A 14,902-nucleotide genomic window follows, 5' to 3' on the forward strand; every position below is an offset into this window, starting at 1 on the left:
GACAATGAGCAGCCTGCTTGGGATTCTCTCTCTTTCCTTCTCTCTCTGCCCCTCCTGAGCTCTCTCTCAAAATAAATTGATAAGCTTAAAAAATAAAAATAAAATAAAAGAGATCACTCGGTGCATGGCTGACTCAGAAAACTGTGCAACTCTTGATCTTGGGGTAGTGAGTTCAAGCCCCACATGGGGTATAGAGATTACTTAAATAACTAAAACTTTAAAAACAGAGAGAGAGACCAGGGTGCTGATTAGAGAATACAGTGTAGGGGGACCAAAAAAAAAAAAAAAAAAAGGAAGCAGGGAAACTAGCTAATGAGCTGTTGGAATAATCCAGGTAAGAGATGATGGTAACTTGGTCTCGGGTGATTGCACTGGTAGTCATGAGAGGAGTTGGATTCCAGATATATTTTGAAGATAGAGCTGAAAGAATCAGGTAACAGATTTGATGTTGGAAATGAAAGATAAGAACCTAGGCTCATGCGAGTATTTCAGCTTGAGTAACTGAAAACCAGAATTGTTATTTACTGAAATAAAACTATGGAATGAGCAAATTTTAAGGGATAGATGAAGAATTTTGTCTTTGCTCTCCTAAACCACTGAGACAGTCCATGTTAAAGAGAAACATTTATTTGTTGTTAGTATCTAGATGTCATTTATAACAGTAAGAGGATGACGGGTGCCTGGGTGGCTCAGTCTGTTAAACCTCTGACTCCTGATATCGGCTCGGGTCACGATCTCATGGTTCATGAGTGCGAGCCCCAACATCAGGCTCTCTGCTGTCGGTGCAGAGCCAGCTTCAGATGCTCTGTCTCCCTCTGTCTCTGCCTTCCCCACTCACACGTATGTGCACGTGCGCGCTCTCTCTCAAAAATAAATTAAAAAAAAAAATAATAGTGGGAGGATGAGAATTCTAAGGAAATCTATTAGGGTAAGAATAAACATAGTAACAGATTGCAGTGGGTTAAATTGTGGCCCCCAGAGATATGTCCATATCCTAACCCCGAGACATGTGAATGTGACCTTACTTAGTAAAAGTAGTTTTCTTTTCAGGCATAATTAAGAATCTCTAGGTGCGTTCATTCTAGATAATCTGGGTGTGACCTAAATCCAATGACAAGTGTCTTTATAATAGAAGATGAAAAGACATACAAGAGAAGGCCATGTGAAGACAGAGTATAGATTGAAGTTACACGGCAACAAGCTAAGGATACCTGAGTCTAGTTAGGATTTTTTTTTTAATCTCTTGGGAACATCTTGATTTTTTTTTTCCTTGTATTTTCATATGCCTTTTAATTTTTGTTGTTGTTGAAAGCCAGACATTTTGTGTAGGACACTGGTGTGCAGAAAAGTGTTAGCATAGCAGACCTGAGAATTCTTATCCCTGGAAATGTCTGCTTGCACAGTTGGCCCTTGGCTTGCACCTAGAACTTAGATTTCCAGACGGGATTCACACTATCCTATTTGACAAAAATGGCTCACTATGCCTGTTTGTGTAAATCATATAATTTGTTAAATATCTGCTTTCCTTCTGAAATTCTGGTATGTGCCTGGCAGAGGCTCCCTATGTGACCAGCACACAATAAAAACTCTAGGTACTGAGTCTCTAGTGAACTTCCCTGGTTGGCAACATTTCACATGTGTTGTCAAAACTTGTTGCAGGGGAAATTAATGTCCTCTTTGATTTCACTTGGAAAGGATCCTTGGAAACATGTGCTGGTTTTTCCTGGACTTTGTTCCATGCACCTTTTCTCTGCTAATTTCCCTTTGTATTGTTTCACTGTGAGTTCCTCTAGTGAATCATTCAACCTTGGACAGAGTGTTGATCTTGGGGTCCCATGACACAACAGTAACGAGGAAAATAATTTTCATCCTGAGTGGGCATACATTTTCTTCTGCAAAGTCTTTAGTGTAGAGTTTTGAGTTAATTCAGTTAGGATTTTAAGAACTAAGCAAGATAAATTCATACAATATGATATGTGCTTATGTAAATTTTAAAGATAGATAACTGACAAGCCAAGATATTTGTGGGGTCCCCTGATTCGATGGGAGCCACCAAATGTGGGGTGACAAGATCTGGTAGAAGCTGACAATGGGGATGGTGAAAGAATTCATCCAAGGCAGAACAAAGGAGATAGAAGTTTATCGAATATACCGCAAGAAAGCAGTGGGCACAAAGGCAAAGCAGAGACTGTCTGCAGTGCGGCAGGGGTGGGAAGCTGTAGTTAATTAAAGAGGGAAAGTGAGGAGGTGTGGTAACTGACTACAGCTTCCCACCCCTTAATTTTCCTTTTATGGTCCCTGTGTCCTGGTGTAAGTAACCCATTGGTCAACTGGGGCTTATGGATATTTTGAGGTGGGTCACCTAAAGAGCATGTTTATATTCTGCCAGGGGGTTACTACGGGCCCTTCTACCTTACTCAGGTTTCCATTGTTAAAGTTAATTGCCCAAAAGTAGCCTTCACAATATTATTACCCCACCAGTCAGGCAGGATAGTTAGTGATCAGCTGGAGACTGGTGATCAGAAATATTATATGCATAGGCTGTTTCTTCTTGAGATACCAAATATACTCTTCATTACTATGGAGTTACACTGAACATACACATTCTATGCACTTGTCTTCAGGTCTTTCCTATTTCACAATAAAAATATTTTAAAGGCAATTATTTTTAAAGGTTGAATTTGAAAGTACTGAAAAAATTCACTCCATCAGAAAGTTTAGACATACTGTCCATCTACATAATGAGCACAGAGAAAGGGAAGCAAATTTTAAAAGGCAGCAAGTATTAACTTCAGGAAAAAAAAGGCTAAGACATGAACAACATTTACAAAATACTAATGTAAGCTTGAATATTAATTTAAACCAAACTCTCTAAGGGTAACTGGAGGATGGGAATAAGGTATTTGAGGATGTAAGGGATACTACACCTCATTAAAGCAGCAGCTCCCATGACTTCGCAGATAGGGGACCCTCCTGGGGCCGGGCCCCTTCATCCTACCCCCAGGTCGAGCCTTGTGGGATAAGAGATATCCACCACACCTGGCCAATGCTCAGACGGAGATAGTAAGGACTCGCTGGTCACCGGACCATTCTGTCACACCATATCTATCAGATGCCCAGATAAAGAACTCAACCTGCAAAGAATTACATCCTTCCTCTGAGCGCTGAACTACGTTTCCCAGGGGCCATCGCGTCCAAAGCTACTTCCGGTGAAAGGTCGCGTTGGTTTATTGTCCAGGTTTCCAGACTGGAGCATCCATTTGTGAGGAAGCAGCGTGGAGGCCTGGGTTGAGTCTTGCATTCTAAACGCGGCCTGGAACTAATAGAAGCTCCTGGCCACTGATGTAAACAACTGTGAAGGCGATGGTTTTTGCCCAGGGAAAGGATGTGGGCCCGGGGCCAAGGCCTGTGAATTGAGATCGTGAGATCTCTGAAAGGCTGTCCATGCTCTGACTGCATTTTCCAATGTCCATCATAGCCGAAGCAGCTTCCTGTCCGCACACTGGCCCTTTCAGGACCATAGGAAAGCTTGCGCCCGAGTCCCTACGGAACATTTTTGAAGGGACCGCAGGGTCAGGTAAGTCTAAGATCCGGAAGCGGAATGACCCTGGGGAGTGCAGTGAGGGCTTAATATTTTCGGAGTCTCAGGCCTTGCTAGCAAGCAAGGGGGGTTGGGAAGGCAGACGGTAGGGAGCTGTATTTGTGTGTGTCAGCTTCCGCGCCAGCGATCTCGATGGGATCTGTGGGTGCCTGTGTGAAATTGGTACGAGATCGGGATATGGGTAATCCCTCAGGAGCGGTAGGGGTGGGGTGTGTGTGTGTGTGTGTGTGTGTGTGTGTTTGCGTTTGCATGGGCACGATGGTGACGGGAGCTGTACGTGATAGTAATGACGTATTTACTAAATACGTATTTACACACATATTTAGGTGTGACTGTGCATGTATATGATTGTGACTACATCACTCTGTGCGTGACCATGTGTGTAAGTGTAGTAACAGCAGCGGTGGAGCCAGAAACAGACTATTGTGTTTAGTAACAGTCATTCGTAAATGTGTGGAGAGCAGTTTCTGTGGTGGCCGTTAGGTGGATTGGGTAGGGTAGTGTAGAATGAGGGGAAAGTAATAGGAGACAGTGTAGAGAACACATTCCAAGAGTTTCTCTGTAAATATGAGCAGAGAAATGGAGCAGCAGCTGATGGGGGCAGAGGCCGGGAAATAACGCCTCAGTATGCTGGTGGTAATGAGCCACGAGGGAGGGAAAAAGTTTTAAGGGCAAGTAAGAATGAGTGAGCCAAGCCCAAGAATAAAGCAGGGTAGTGTAGTGTTGCAGAGAATGAGCCATGAGCTCACGTTTTCAAAAAACAAGGGGAAATATCCTGAGATGTGGTGAGTTACATGTAATGCAAGGCATGAAATTCCAACTTGGAGATTTTCTGGAGGAGGGAGAAAGGTCTGAAAGTAATAAAAGCAAGGAGGATACCTGCCCTGCTTTCATACCCAGTGTCAAGAGTCTGGGGGGGGGGGGGGGGGGCGGGGGGGGGGGAAGGGGATGTTGAAAGCCTTCAGAGTCCTCTGGGGAGAGCCAGGTTTCCCTTAGACCCAAAGGTGAAGGGAATATTCAAAGTGGTTGGAGATAAAAGAGGAGTTTGTTATTAATGAATTATGAATTCCAGAGAGCTACTAGAAAGTGTCAAGAGTTAGAGAGGGATGAGAAGAGGGGACATTCAGCCAGTGGGGAGTGCACTGTCTGAAAAGAGAGATTATCAGGGAATCTAGGGCTTCTTATGATGGACACAGGGACAACATGGACATAGGGGATATTGGTGCTTATTCTGCTTGGATTCAAGACTGTTGGACAGGAAGTGATGGGGTAGAAAGAGGTGGATTTTTGAGTATCCCTCAGAAAGAGGGGAGCCAAGGATAGAAGCTTTACAGATGGTTGGGGTAGGCAGAGTAATGCCCCTGCATAGGGTATAATCCCTGGAACCTGTGAATATTTTGCTTTACAAAGCAATGAAATTAAGTTAAGAACCTTGAAATGAGGGAGTTGTCCTAAATTATCCAATTAGGCCTAATCTAATCAAATGGATTCTTAAAGTCAGTAAACCTTTCGGATCAGAGGGAGATATGATAAAAGAAGAATGGTCAGAGATATGCGAAATTGCTGACTAAAGGCAGGGAGCCAATGCCAGCGGCCTCTAGAATCTGGAAAACATAAGGAAATAAATAATTCTCCCTTAGAGCCTCCAGAAAGGAACACAGCCCTGCTGACACCTTAATTTTAGCCCGGTGAGAACCATGTCTGACTTGTACCTAACTGCCCAACTAACTGTAAGATAATAAATTTGTATTGTTTTAAGCCACTATGCTTATGATAATTTGTTACTCAGAAAACTCATATAATGGTATAGCGTCTTAGCCTTTAGTGCTGTGGAGGAGTCTTGAGCCCTATGACATGAAGGGAACTCAGTCCCTATTGATAAAGTTGAGGAATTCAGGTAAAACACATAGGCCCTCTCTTCACATGTAATTTCCAGTTTTGCTGCATTGTGATTTCTTTTAAGTTTTTAAAAAATATGTATTTTGAAGGAGAGAGCAAGTGAGCAGGAGAGGGGCAGAAAAAGAGGGAGAGAATCCTAAGCAGGCCCCACACTCAGCTTGAAGCCCGATGTGGGCTGAATCTCACCATTGTGAGATCATGATCTGAACTGAAATCAAGAACTAGATGCTTAACCAACTGAGCCACCCAGGCGCCCTTGCATTGTGCTATTTTTTAACTTTGAAATTTAATGAACTTTTCTTTATGATCTAATATATGGCCAGTCTGCAGTTACTTACTTGTTTTCCACTTTATTTGTCTTTGATTGATTAAAATGTATTAAAATACTCTATGAATGAAATTTTATCTTATATAACCTGTAACTTCTGCTTTAAGTTGCTTCTGTGAGTTGATATATGAGATATTCATATTTATTTTTATCATGAATTTTAGGCTTTCGTATTTTAGAATGCCCAAGATCATGGCCCCTGCTTATTATTTTTTATTTGCATTTGCCTTTTCTATATTTCTCCATAATTTGTACAATGAACTTGAAAAAAATTTTTTTTAATGTTTATTTATTTTTGAGAGTGCACATGAGCACGGGAGGGCAGAGAGAGAGGGAGAATCTGAAGCAGGCTCTAGGCTCTGAGTTGTCAGCACAGAGCCCAATGCAGGACTCAAACTCACAAACTGCGAGATCATGACCTGAGCGGAAGCTGGATGCTTAACTGACTGAGCCACCCAGGTGCCCCTGTAAAATGAACTTTTTATTCGAGTTTATCATATATAGTCAAGTGTATACATGATAATACAATCAAAACTGTACAGCTTAAGTGAATTACCACAAAGGGAACACCCATAAAATAAAAGCTCAGATGAAGAAGTAAAACATTACCTGCACCCCAGAAATCTCGCTTGTGCTTCTGTTCAGTCAGGAGCTCCCCAAAGTAACCACCATATATTGTCTGTTTTTTAACTTACATATATGTAGAATCATACAGTATGTAACCTTTTTTGTTGGCTTCCTTTGTTCAACATTTTGTCTGTGAGATTCATCCATATTGTGTGTTCACCTTGCTAGGTGCATGTTCCAGTGCATGAATACATCAACTGTATTTGTCTGTTCAATAATTGTCATAGTATTGATGCACATATGTTTTGTTTCATGAATAATGATGCTAGGAGCATGCTTACACTTGTCATTTTGGGTTCATATGTATCCATTCTTTTGAGTCTATTTCTAGGAGAAAAATTGCTGGGTCATAGTGTAAGCGAATCTGTTTAAGCAGATAATCTCAGTTTTCCAAAATAACTGAACTCATCAACAGCGTGTGCAAGTTCCAACTGCTCCCCTTTCTCATTAACACATAGTATTGTCAGACTATAAAATTTTTGTCAGTATGGTGGCTATATACTGGCATTGCAGTGCGGTTTTATTAGACTAATGAAGTTGAATGCTTTTGTTTTAATGTCCATGGACCATTTGGATATCTTGGGGAATGCTTGTTCATGTCCTTTGCCTTTCCTTTTGGGGAGCTGTTCAAATTTGGGGGATCTTGTCTGTCCTTTTATTGTTGATTCGAGCAAGTTCTTTATTTAGCTTGAATGTGAATCCTTTGTCAGCCATTGTATTGCAAATATCCTCTAATCCATGGTTTGATTTTCACTAGTTCTTTTCTGATGAACAGAAATTGCTTTTTAAAATGTAGTTTTATTTAAAAAATAAATAAATACAAATCAAGAAGTAAATTGTAGTTTTATTTATTATCTTTCCCTTTGTGGTTTGTACTCTCTGTACCCTATTTAAGAAATCTTTCCTGGGGCACCTGGGTGGCTCAGTCGGTTAAGTGTCTGACTTCGGCTCAGGTCAGGACCTCACAGTTTGTGAGTTTGAGCCCTGCGTCATGCTCTGTGCTGACAGCTCAGAGCCTGGAACCTGCTTCAGATTCTGTGTCTCTTTATGTCTCTGCCCTCCCCTGCTCATGGGCACTCTCTCTCTCTCTCAAAAATAAAATGCACATTAAAAAAAAAAGAAATCTTTGCCTATCCCAGAGGCATGAAGATATTTGTATCTTCTATATTAATATCTTTCACATTTAGGTGTACAAACCTTCTAGAATTGATTTTTGTGTATGTTGTAAGGTAAAGATCAATTTATTTCCCCCTTATAGATATTCAATTGACTTGGCATCATTTGTTGAAAAGTCTATCTTTCCTCCCTGATAATCTCTGCTCTGAAATCTACCTTGTCTCGTATTAATGTAACCACTCTAGCATCCTTTTGATTATGATTTCCATGGTATATCTTTTGCCATCCTTTTACTTTTAACCTTTTTATACCATTATATTGCAGATAAACTGACATCTTGAAAATAATCAGCCTTTCATCTCATAAATGTGATAAATTCCTCCATTCATTTAGATGTTCTGCAATTTCACTCTATTGTTTGTAGTAATTGATGCAGAGGCCTTGTACTTATTTTGTTAAATTTATAAGTATTTGAAAATTTTGTTGCTATTGTAAAAGCTGTTATTAAAAAAATTTTTTTTTAATGTTTATTTATTTGTTTTTGAAGGAAAGAGAGAGCATGAGTGGGTGAGAGGCAGAGAGAGAGGGAGACAGAATCTAAGGCAGGCTCTAGGCTCTGAGCTGTCAGCACAGAGTCCGACGTGGGGTTTGAACCCATGAGCAATAAGATCATGGCCTGAGCCGAAGTCAGACGCTCAACCGACTGAGCCACCCAGGTGCCCCAAAAACTGTCATTTTAAATCTAACTTTTAATTTCCTAATTTTTGCTTGTAAGTTGAAATGTAGTTGACGTTTTACTCTCTCTGACTTCATGTTTTTATTCTTAAATATTTCTGTATTTCTACTAATGACTTGGCTGCTTTAAATGAAATCCTTTCTCTCTCAGTTATTATAAATGAGGCAATCAGTGAACTTGTCTCTTTTCCATTTTGTAAGCTTTATCCCTATATTAGTTATTGCTGTAAAACATACTACCCTAAAAATCAATAAAACTGTATTATCTTAACACCATTTTTGCAGATCAAGAACTTCGAAGTGGCTTAGCGTGGAGTCTCTGGCTTAGTGTCTCACAAAGTTGCAGCCAAACTCTTGGCCAGGCCACAGTCATCTGAAAGCATGACTGAGGCTGGAGGATCACTTTCTAAGATGATTCCCTCACTTGGCTATTGGCAAAAGACCTCAGTTCCTCTCCATGTGGACCTCTGTAAGGCTGCTATAGTGTCCTTGTGACATGTCATACAGCTTTCCCCAGAGCAGAAAGACAGCAAGAGTATGTACGGTAGAAGCCATAATGTCCTTTTTGACCTATCCTCCTCCATTGTTCCCACAATATCTTCTTGGTACATAAATCTGCTCTATTCAATGCAGGAGGCAACTACACAGTGTTAATACCAAGTAGTAGATAACCTTTGGGGACCATTCAGCATACTGGTACCATAATCTCCATCTTATTTTTTAATTTAGATTTGCTTTTAAATGTGTTCGGCAGTAACGCCAAATATGTCCTCCAGTAATTTAGAAAGCACTCCTGGGAACAATATTCCCTAAGTTCGTGCAGCATAAAACTTTTTATATCCTTTATACTTGAAGGACAGCTTGGCTGCATATAAAATCTTTGACTCTGGGGGCCCCTGGGTGACTCTGGAGGCACCTGGGTGGCTCAGTTGGTTAAACGTCCGTTTTTTTGCCTTGGGTCATGATCTCACAGCTCCATGATCACGCAACTCCTGGGTTCTGGCCCCCTGTGGGCTCTGTGCTGAGAGCTTGGAGCCTGGAGCCTGCTTCGGATTCTCTCTCTCTCTCTCTCTCTCTCTCTCTCTCTCTCCCCCTCTCCCTCCCCCTCTCCCTCCCCCTCTCTCCCTCTCTCTCTCTCTCTCTCTCTCTGCCACTCCCGACTTGCACTCTGCCTCTCTCAAAAATAAATATACATTAAAAAAAATTTTTTTTAATTCTTTGATTCTATCATTTATTTTCCCACAAGTATACTGGAGAGACTAACCTCACTATTTGGGGAACTGAATTTAGTGGAGAAGTCTAATGACAACTGAATTTCCTTTTTCTCATGGGTAACTTGATATTTTTATCTTGATTTCCCATGGGTTTTAGCCTAATAATTTTATTAAGAAATGTTTATTAAGAAATTTTATTAAGACTCAAAATGAACATTTTGAGTCCTTTCTCTCTGCATATGGGGTGTCTTTTCATTATGTATATTCATGCTTTGTTTCAGGAAATTATTTTTTAATGTTAAAAATGTAGTTTTTAATATTTGTTCTCTTCCTTGATTTGGATTTCATCTGTAGGGATCTGCTTAGTTACAGGTTGGATTGTCTCTGACTTTCATTGTTTTCTTCCAATAATTGTTATCTCTTTCTTTGTTTCATTTTGTTCCATTCACTAATTTCTGTATTCTTTGTCCATGCTACACTTTCTATATTTGTCATACCTTGTGCTTCTTGTAGTTTATTCTTTGTTCCTAAAGTGGTTTTGCCTGTGTTCTCTTTCATACTTGAATTCTACTAACTCTTGTGTATAGTCTATTCATCATTTCTTCCCCATTCCTGAGATCATTGTAACATTTGTGCATGTAGTCTTGCCTCAGAGCTGTGATTGTATCATCAAATATTTTTTTACTCATAGTAGAATGTTAGGTAATACTTCTCTAAATATTATCTAAATAATATCTAAATATTCACTGGTGCTTTCCCCTGAAAAGGTAGCTTTTAGGTTCTTCTGCTCAAGAGTTCCCTCCTCTGTTACTGCAGTAGAAGACAATTTCTTTAAAATATGGTTCCTCTGAACAACCAGGTTTTCTTTGTTGTTCAGAATGTAACCTGGTTCAGGAGGACTCCTACTATCCGTTCTGAGTTCCCCAGTGCCTTCTCTGCTGCAATTAAAGAATACGGCCAATCCCCCAACTTATTTGATGAGGCCAGTACTACCCAGATACCAAAACTAGGCAAAGCATATCTCATAAGAATGAGTTTAAAAATCCTCAACAAAATACTTGCAAACCAAATCCAGCAACCTATAAATGCACTTATACAATATGACCAAGTGGAATATATCCCAGCGTTGTCTGAACATCCAAAAATCAATTAATGTGATACATTATATAAATAGAATAAAACCCAAAAACTACAGGGTCATTTTAATAGATACAGAAAAAACATTTGACAAAAGCCAGTACCTTTTCATTATAAAAATACTCTATAAACTAGGAATTAAAGGGAATTTCCTTGACTTGATATAGGGCACCTACAAAAATTCCATACTTAGTAGTGAGTATCTGAATGTTTTCCCCCTAAGATCAGGAATAAGAAAAAGAATGGCTGCTTTTGCCACTTCTATTCAATATTGTAGAGATTTTACAGGGCAGTTAGACAAGAAAAAAGAAAAAAAGCATCTATATTGGGAAAGAAATAAAACTCTATTTACACATGACATGATTTTTTAAATATAGAAAATCTTAAGGAATCCATATACAGAAAAACCATGAGAACTAATAAAGGAGCTTAGAAAAGTTTTAGGATACAAAGGACGCCTGGGTGGCTCAGCTGGTTAAGCATTCAACTCCTGATTTCGGCTCAGGTCATGATATCACAGTTTCGAGATTGAGGGTCAGGCTCTGTGCTGGTTGCTGAGCCTGTTTAAGATTCTCTCTTTACCTTAGGGGCGACTGGGTGGCTCAGTCGGTTAAGCACCCGCCTTCAGCTGGGTCATGATCTCGCAGTTTGTGAGTTCAAGCCCCACGTGGGACTCTGTGCTGACAGCTCAGAGCCTGGAGCCTGCTTCAGATTCTATGTCTCCCTCTCTCTCTGCCCCTCCCCCACTCATGCTCTGTCTCTCAATAATAAATAAACATTAAAAAATTAAAAAAAAATAATTCACTCTTTCTGTCTTCCTCTGCCCCTCCCCTGCCCCTGGGGTAAAAAAAAGGTTTTGGATACAAGATCAATAGATAAAAATCAAGTGTATATTTATAAACTTGCAATGAAGAATCCAAAAATGAAATTAAGAAAATAGTTCCATTCACAATAGCATCAAAAAGCGTAAAATGTTTAGGAATAAATTTAATTGGTGAAGTGTAAATCTCATAGTCTGAAAACCATAAAACAGGTATTCAAACAAAAACTTGTACATGAAAGTTCATAGCAGCATATTTATAATAGTCAAAAGGTGGAAACAGCCCAAATGTCCATTAACAGATGAATGGGTAAACAAAATGTGATCTAGGTCATACAATGGAATATTATTCAGCCACAGAAAGGAATGAAATACTGATACATGCTACAACTTGGATGAACCTTGAAAGCATTATGCTAAATGAAAGACACTAGTCATAGTAAGTTCACATATTATAAGATTCCATTCATATGAAAGTCCAGAATAATCTACAGAGACAAAAAGTAGATTAGTGGTTACTTAGGACTGAGAGAGAGGAGGAGAGAGAATGAGGACTTGGATTTTGGTTTGGGCCAGGATTTCTGCAGACTCCCTCTGACCTTTCTTCAGGGAAGAAAATGGAATTCTTAGTCCATTTGAAAGCTCTGAGGAAAACCTGACCTCTCACGATTCCTTCCCTCTAGCTCTGCTTTCTCAAGACTGTGCTTCACCAAGAGAGGAATCTAGAAGACTGAGTCTTAGAATTTTAAGTCATGGCCCATGTGAGTTGGAATTGCCTCTTTCCAAAAATTATAACCATTTATATCACATCATATGAGCATTTTTATTTCTTATCCTTAAACTGCTTACTTAAGTCACTATTCAGTGTGGTAAGTGATAGCTGGGAAACAGTCCACTGCCTTCCCTAGGTGTCCCTCTTCTGTCCAACATGGCATTCAGCACCTCCTGCATCCTAATACTTTGACAGAGCACTGAAGGAGGAGAAATATTTTGCCTTAAAGGAAATAGTAGAGACTTTCTTTTCAAATCCGTGGCTTGACAAAGTGGAACTGAGTGGCTAAACAGGATACACTACATGAAAGCTTTTATTTACTCTGTAGAATGGGATATATCGATTATTAAAGGTGAGAGTTGGTAATGGTTGGTATTCATTTTAGTATGTGGCACTTTATCATGGCTTTTAAATAGAGGGTATGATGGAAGGTTAATAAGTTCAGAGAGATCAGGGATCTTGCCAGGAAATCAATGAGAGATTAATATTAATAAGACATGTGCTGATTGTCACTACTTAGCCTAGAGCCCAGAGATTTTATACATTCCCACAGAAAATGGTATTCTCCACAGAAAATGATACTCAGTTAGGGAGTGTATCTCTTCCAAGAATCCTTTCAATTTCAGCTAATAGAAAATTCAACTAAAAATAGCCTAAGGAGGAAGGGAAACTTTTGGCACATAATAAATCTGGAGTTAGTCATTTAAGCCTGGTGTGGCATCCCTGTGGTATCAACAAAGAACTCATGATTCTGGACTGTCATCCTGTTGTCTGCTATTTGTCACGGAAAGGTCATAAGGATGTTGTGACTGAACAACAGGAGGTTTTAAGAACATATAGGCATTCAGCTTCCATGTCATTTCCCCCCGTCCCCCATACTACAGGCAGCCAACTTCAGTTTTTTGCTCAGTGAGTGTCCCACTTCCTACAGTGCCCTTTTTCATTTGTGTCCCTTCTACCTAAAAGATTTCTTTTAATTTCACCATTGATGCTTGGGTTTGTTGTTTCAGCAGTTGATGATGTTCAGGGATATAGCTGTAGACTTCTCTCAAGAGGAGTGGGAGTGCCTGGACTTGGAACAGAGACATTTGTACAGAGATGTGATGTTGGAGAACTACAGCAACATGATCTCACTGGGTAAGATTCACAAACTGACCCCAGAACTTTCTGCTTTCTACATTGTGAATTTTTAAATTGTCTTTCAAGTGTCTAGGGGAATGTCTGACTTCTTTCTGGAAAAATGGCTTACACTCTGTAAATTTGGTCCTAGTGATCCTCAGTGGGAACATCCACCCTCTCCATCCTTTGGAAATACTTTATGCTTTTTTCTTGCTCTTCCTATAAGTGTTTTTCTTCCTTCATAACTAAGGGACTAGATGCAAACTTTGAAACCTCTACCATTTGGTCATTTCTTGTTTCTTATCTCTAATCAGGACTTTGCATTTATCAGCCAGATGTGTTCTGTTTACTGGAGAAGGGAAAAGAGCCCTGGATATTTTTACAGGATGAGACAAGAGGACATTGCCCAGGTGAGTGATGGTTGAGCCAGCACAGGAACACCATCATTGCAGCTAAGAGCCCAGATGTTTATTGAGGCAGCACCATCTCTGAAATATTGGTCTCAGGTTTCTTCCTCAGGGAATAAAAACCCATGGACAAAAGCCTGAGACCTAGAGCCAAAAGTAACCTTTTCAGCATGAATTTCCAAATGACCCTTCTCTTCACCTCCAAATTCCACTCCCAATTCAGTCCTCTTCATTTTCTTTTCCTCATATTATAAAAAGGTGTCATTCTTTTTCTCCAGTAGTCAATTTATTAATGCTTTAATTGAGTTTCTTTCTCTCTTTTTTTTTCATTTAGATATTTGTAAATGTCTTCATTTAGATATTTGTAAATTTCTAAAAAATTTTTTTTTTTTTTAATTTTCCCTACTCAATCTTGTATTTTTCTTACTCTGCCTAAATTCTCCTTGGTTCTGTATTTCTTGCACTCATTAATTCATTCTTTTAACTAACATCTATTAATTTTCCAATTTCATTTTAGGATAAGAAAGGTTAACAAAGAGTATATAATCTATTAAGAAATTTGTATTTTTTTTTGACTGGAATATGTCCATAAATTTAAGCAAAATAGGCTCTAAATTAAGAGAAGATGTAATAGGCTGCTTAGTTGAAAATCAGGAATGTAGGGGAAAATGGCTTCTGGCTATAGTGAATAGGAAGTGGCAGAAGAGAGGTTAAGGCTAATGGAGGACAACAAAGAGAATGCAATGTCATAAAAGTCCTAGCAGTCAAGAGGAAACAAGGGGTATATTGGGCAAGTTAAGGTTAATTAATGAATTTTCTATTATGAGCAAGACTCAGATTGAAATAACATACTCTTGGAGCTTCTTTTTTATTTGAAATACCGAGGAAAGAAAATAAATTTTATTTCCTTACTAGACTCATGTTTGTAAATTCCAGAAACTATGTTTTGTGTTTTAAAATTGTTCTTTTTCTGAACTATTGATACTGCAACAACTTGAATGAATCTCAAGGACATTGTGCTGAATGAAAAATGCCAACTCCAAAGGTCACATGCCAAACGAATCCATTTATAGAACGTTCTGGAAATCACTAAATTATAACCATTGAAAACATATTAGTGGTTGCTA

At 39.3% G+C, this 14,902-nt stretch overlaps 1 protein-coding gene across 9 annotated transcripts in view; it reads left to right on the top strand.

Annotated features, from left to right (window-relative positions):
- The first annotated feature begins 3,221 nt into the window (after positions 1-3,221).
- ZNF790 (zinc finger protein 790) overlaps positions 3,222-14,902 on the top strand; it is a 57,298-nt gene continuing 45,617 nt past the window's right edge. For 4 of the 9 annotated variants that reach the window (XM_053906369.1, XM_053906368.1, XM_053906367.1 and 1 more), the window contains exons 1-4: positions 3,223-3,577; positions 12,161-12,238; positions 13,260-13,386; positions 13,683-13,778. In XM_053906369.1, coding sequence (XP_053762344.1) covers positions 12,230-12,238; positions 13,260-13,386; positions 13,683-13,778 — 232 coding nt within the window. In that variant the 5' untranslated portion in view covers positions 3,223-3,577; positions 12,161-12,229. Of the gene's footprint in view, positions 3,578-3,839; positions 4,387-12,160; positions 12,239-13,259; positions 13,387-13,682; positions 13,779-14,902 lie in introns of those variants that run through there. The other 5 variants (XM_053906366.1, XM_053906363.1, XM_053906365.1 and 2 more) reach the window with 5 other exon arrangements.

Source organism: Panthera pardus, unplaced genomic scaffold (assembly GCF_024362965.1).
Source record: "Panthera pardus isolate Hobbes unplaced genomic scaffold, ASM2436296v1 HiC_scaffold_18, whole genome shotgun sequence".
In the NCBI taxonomy this organism is placed as follows: Eukaryota; Metazoa; Chordata; class Mammalia; order Carnivora; family Felidae; genus Panthera; species Panthera pardus.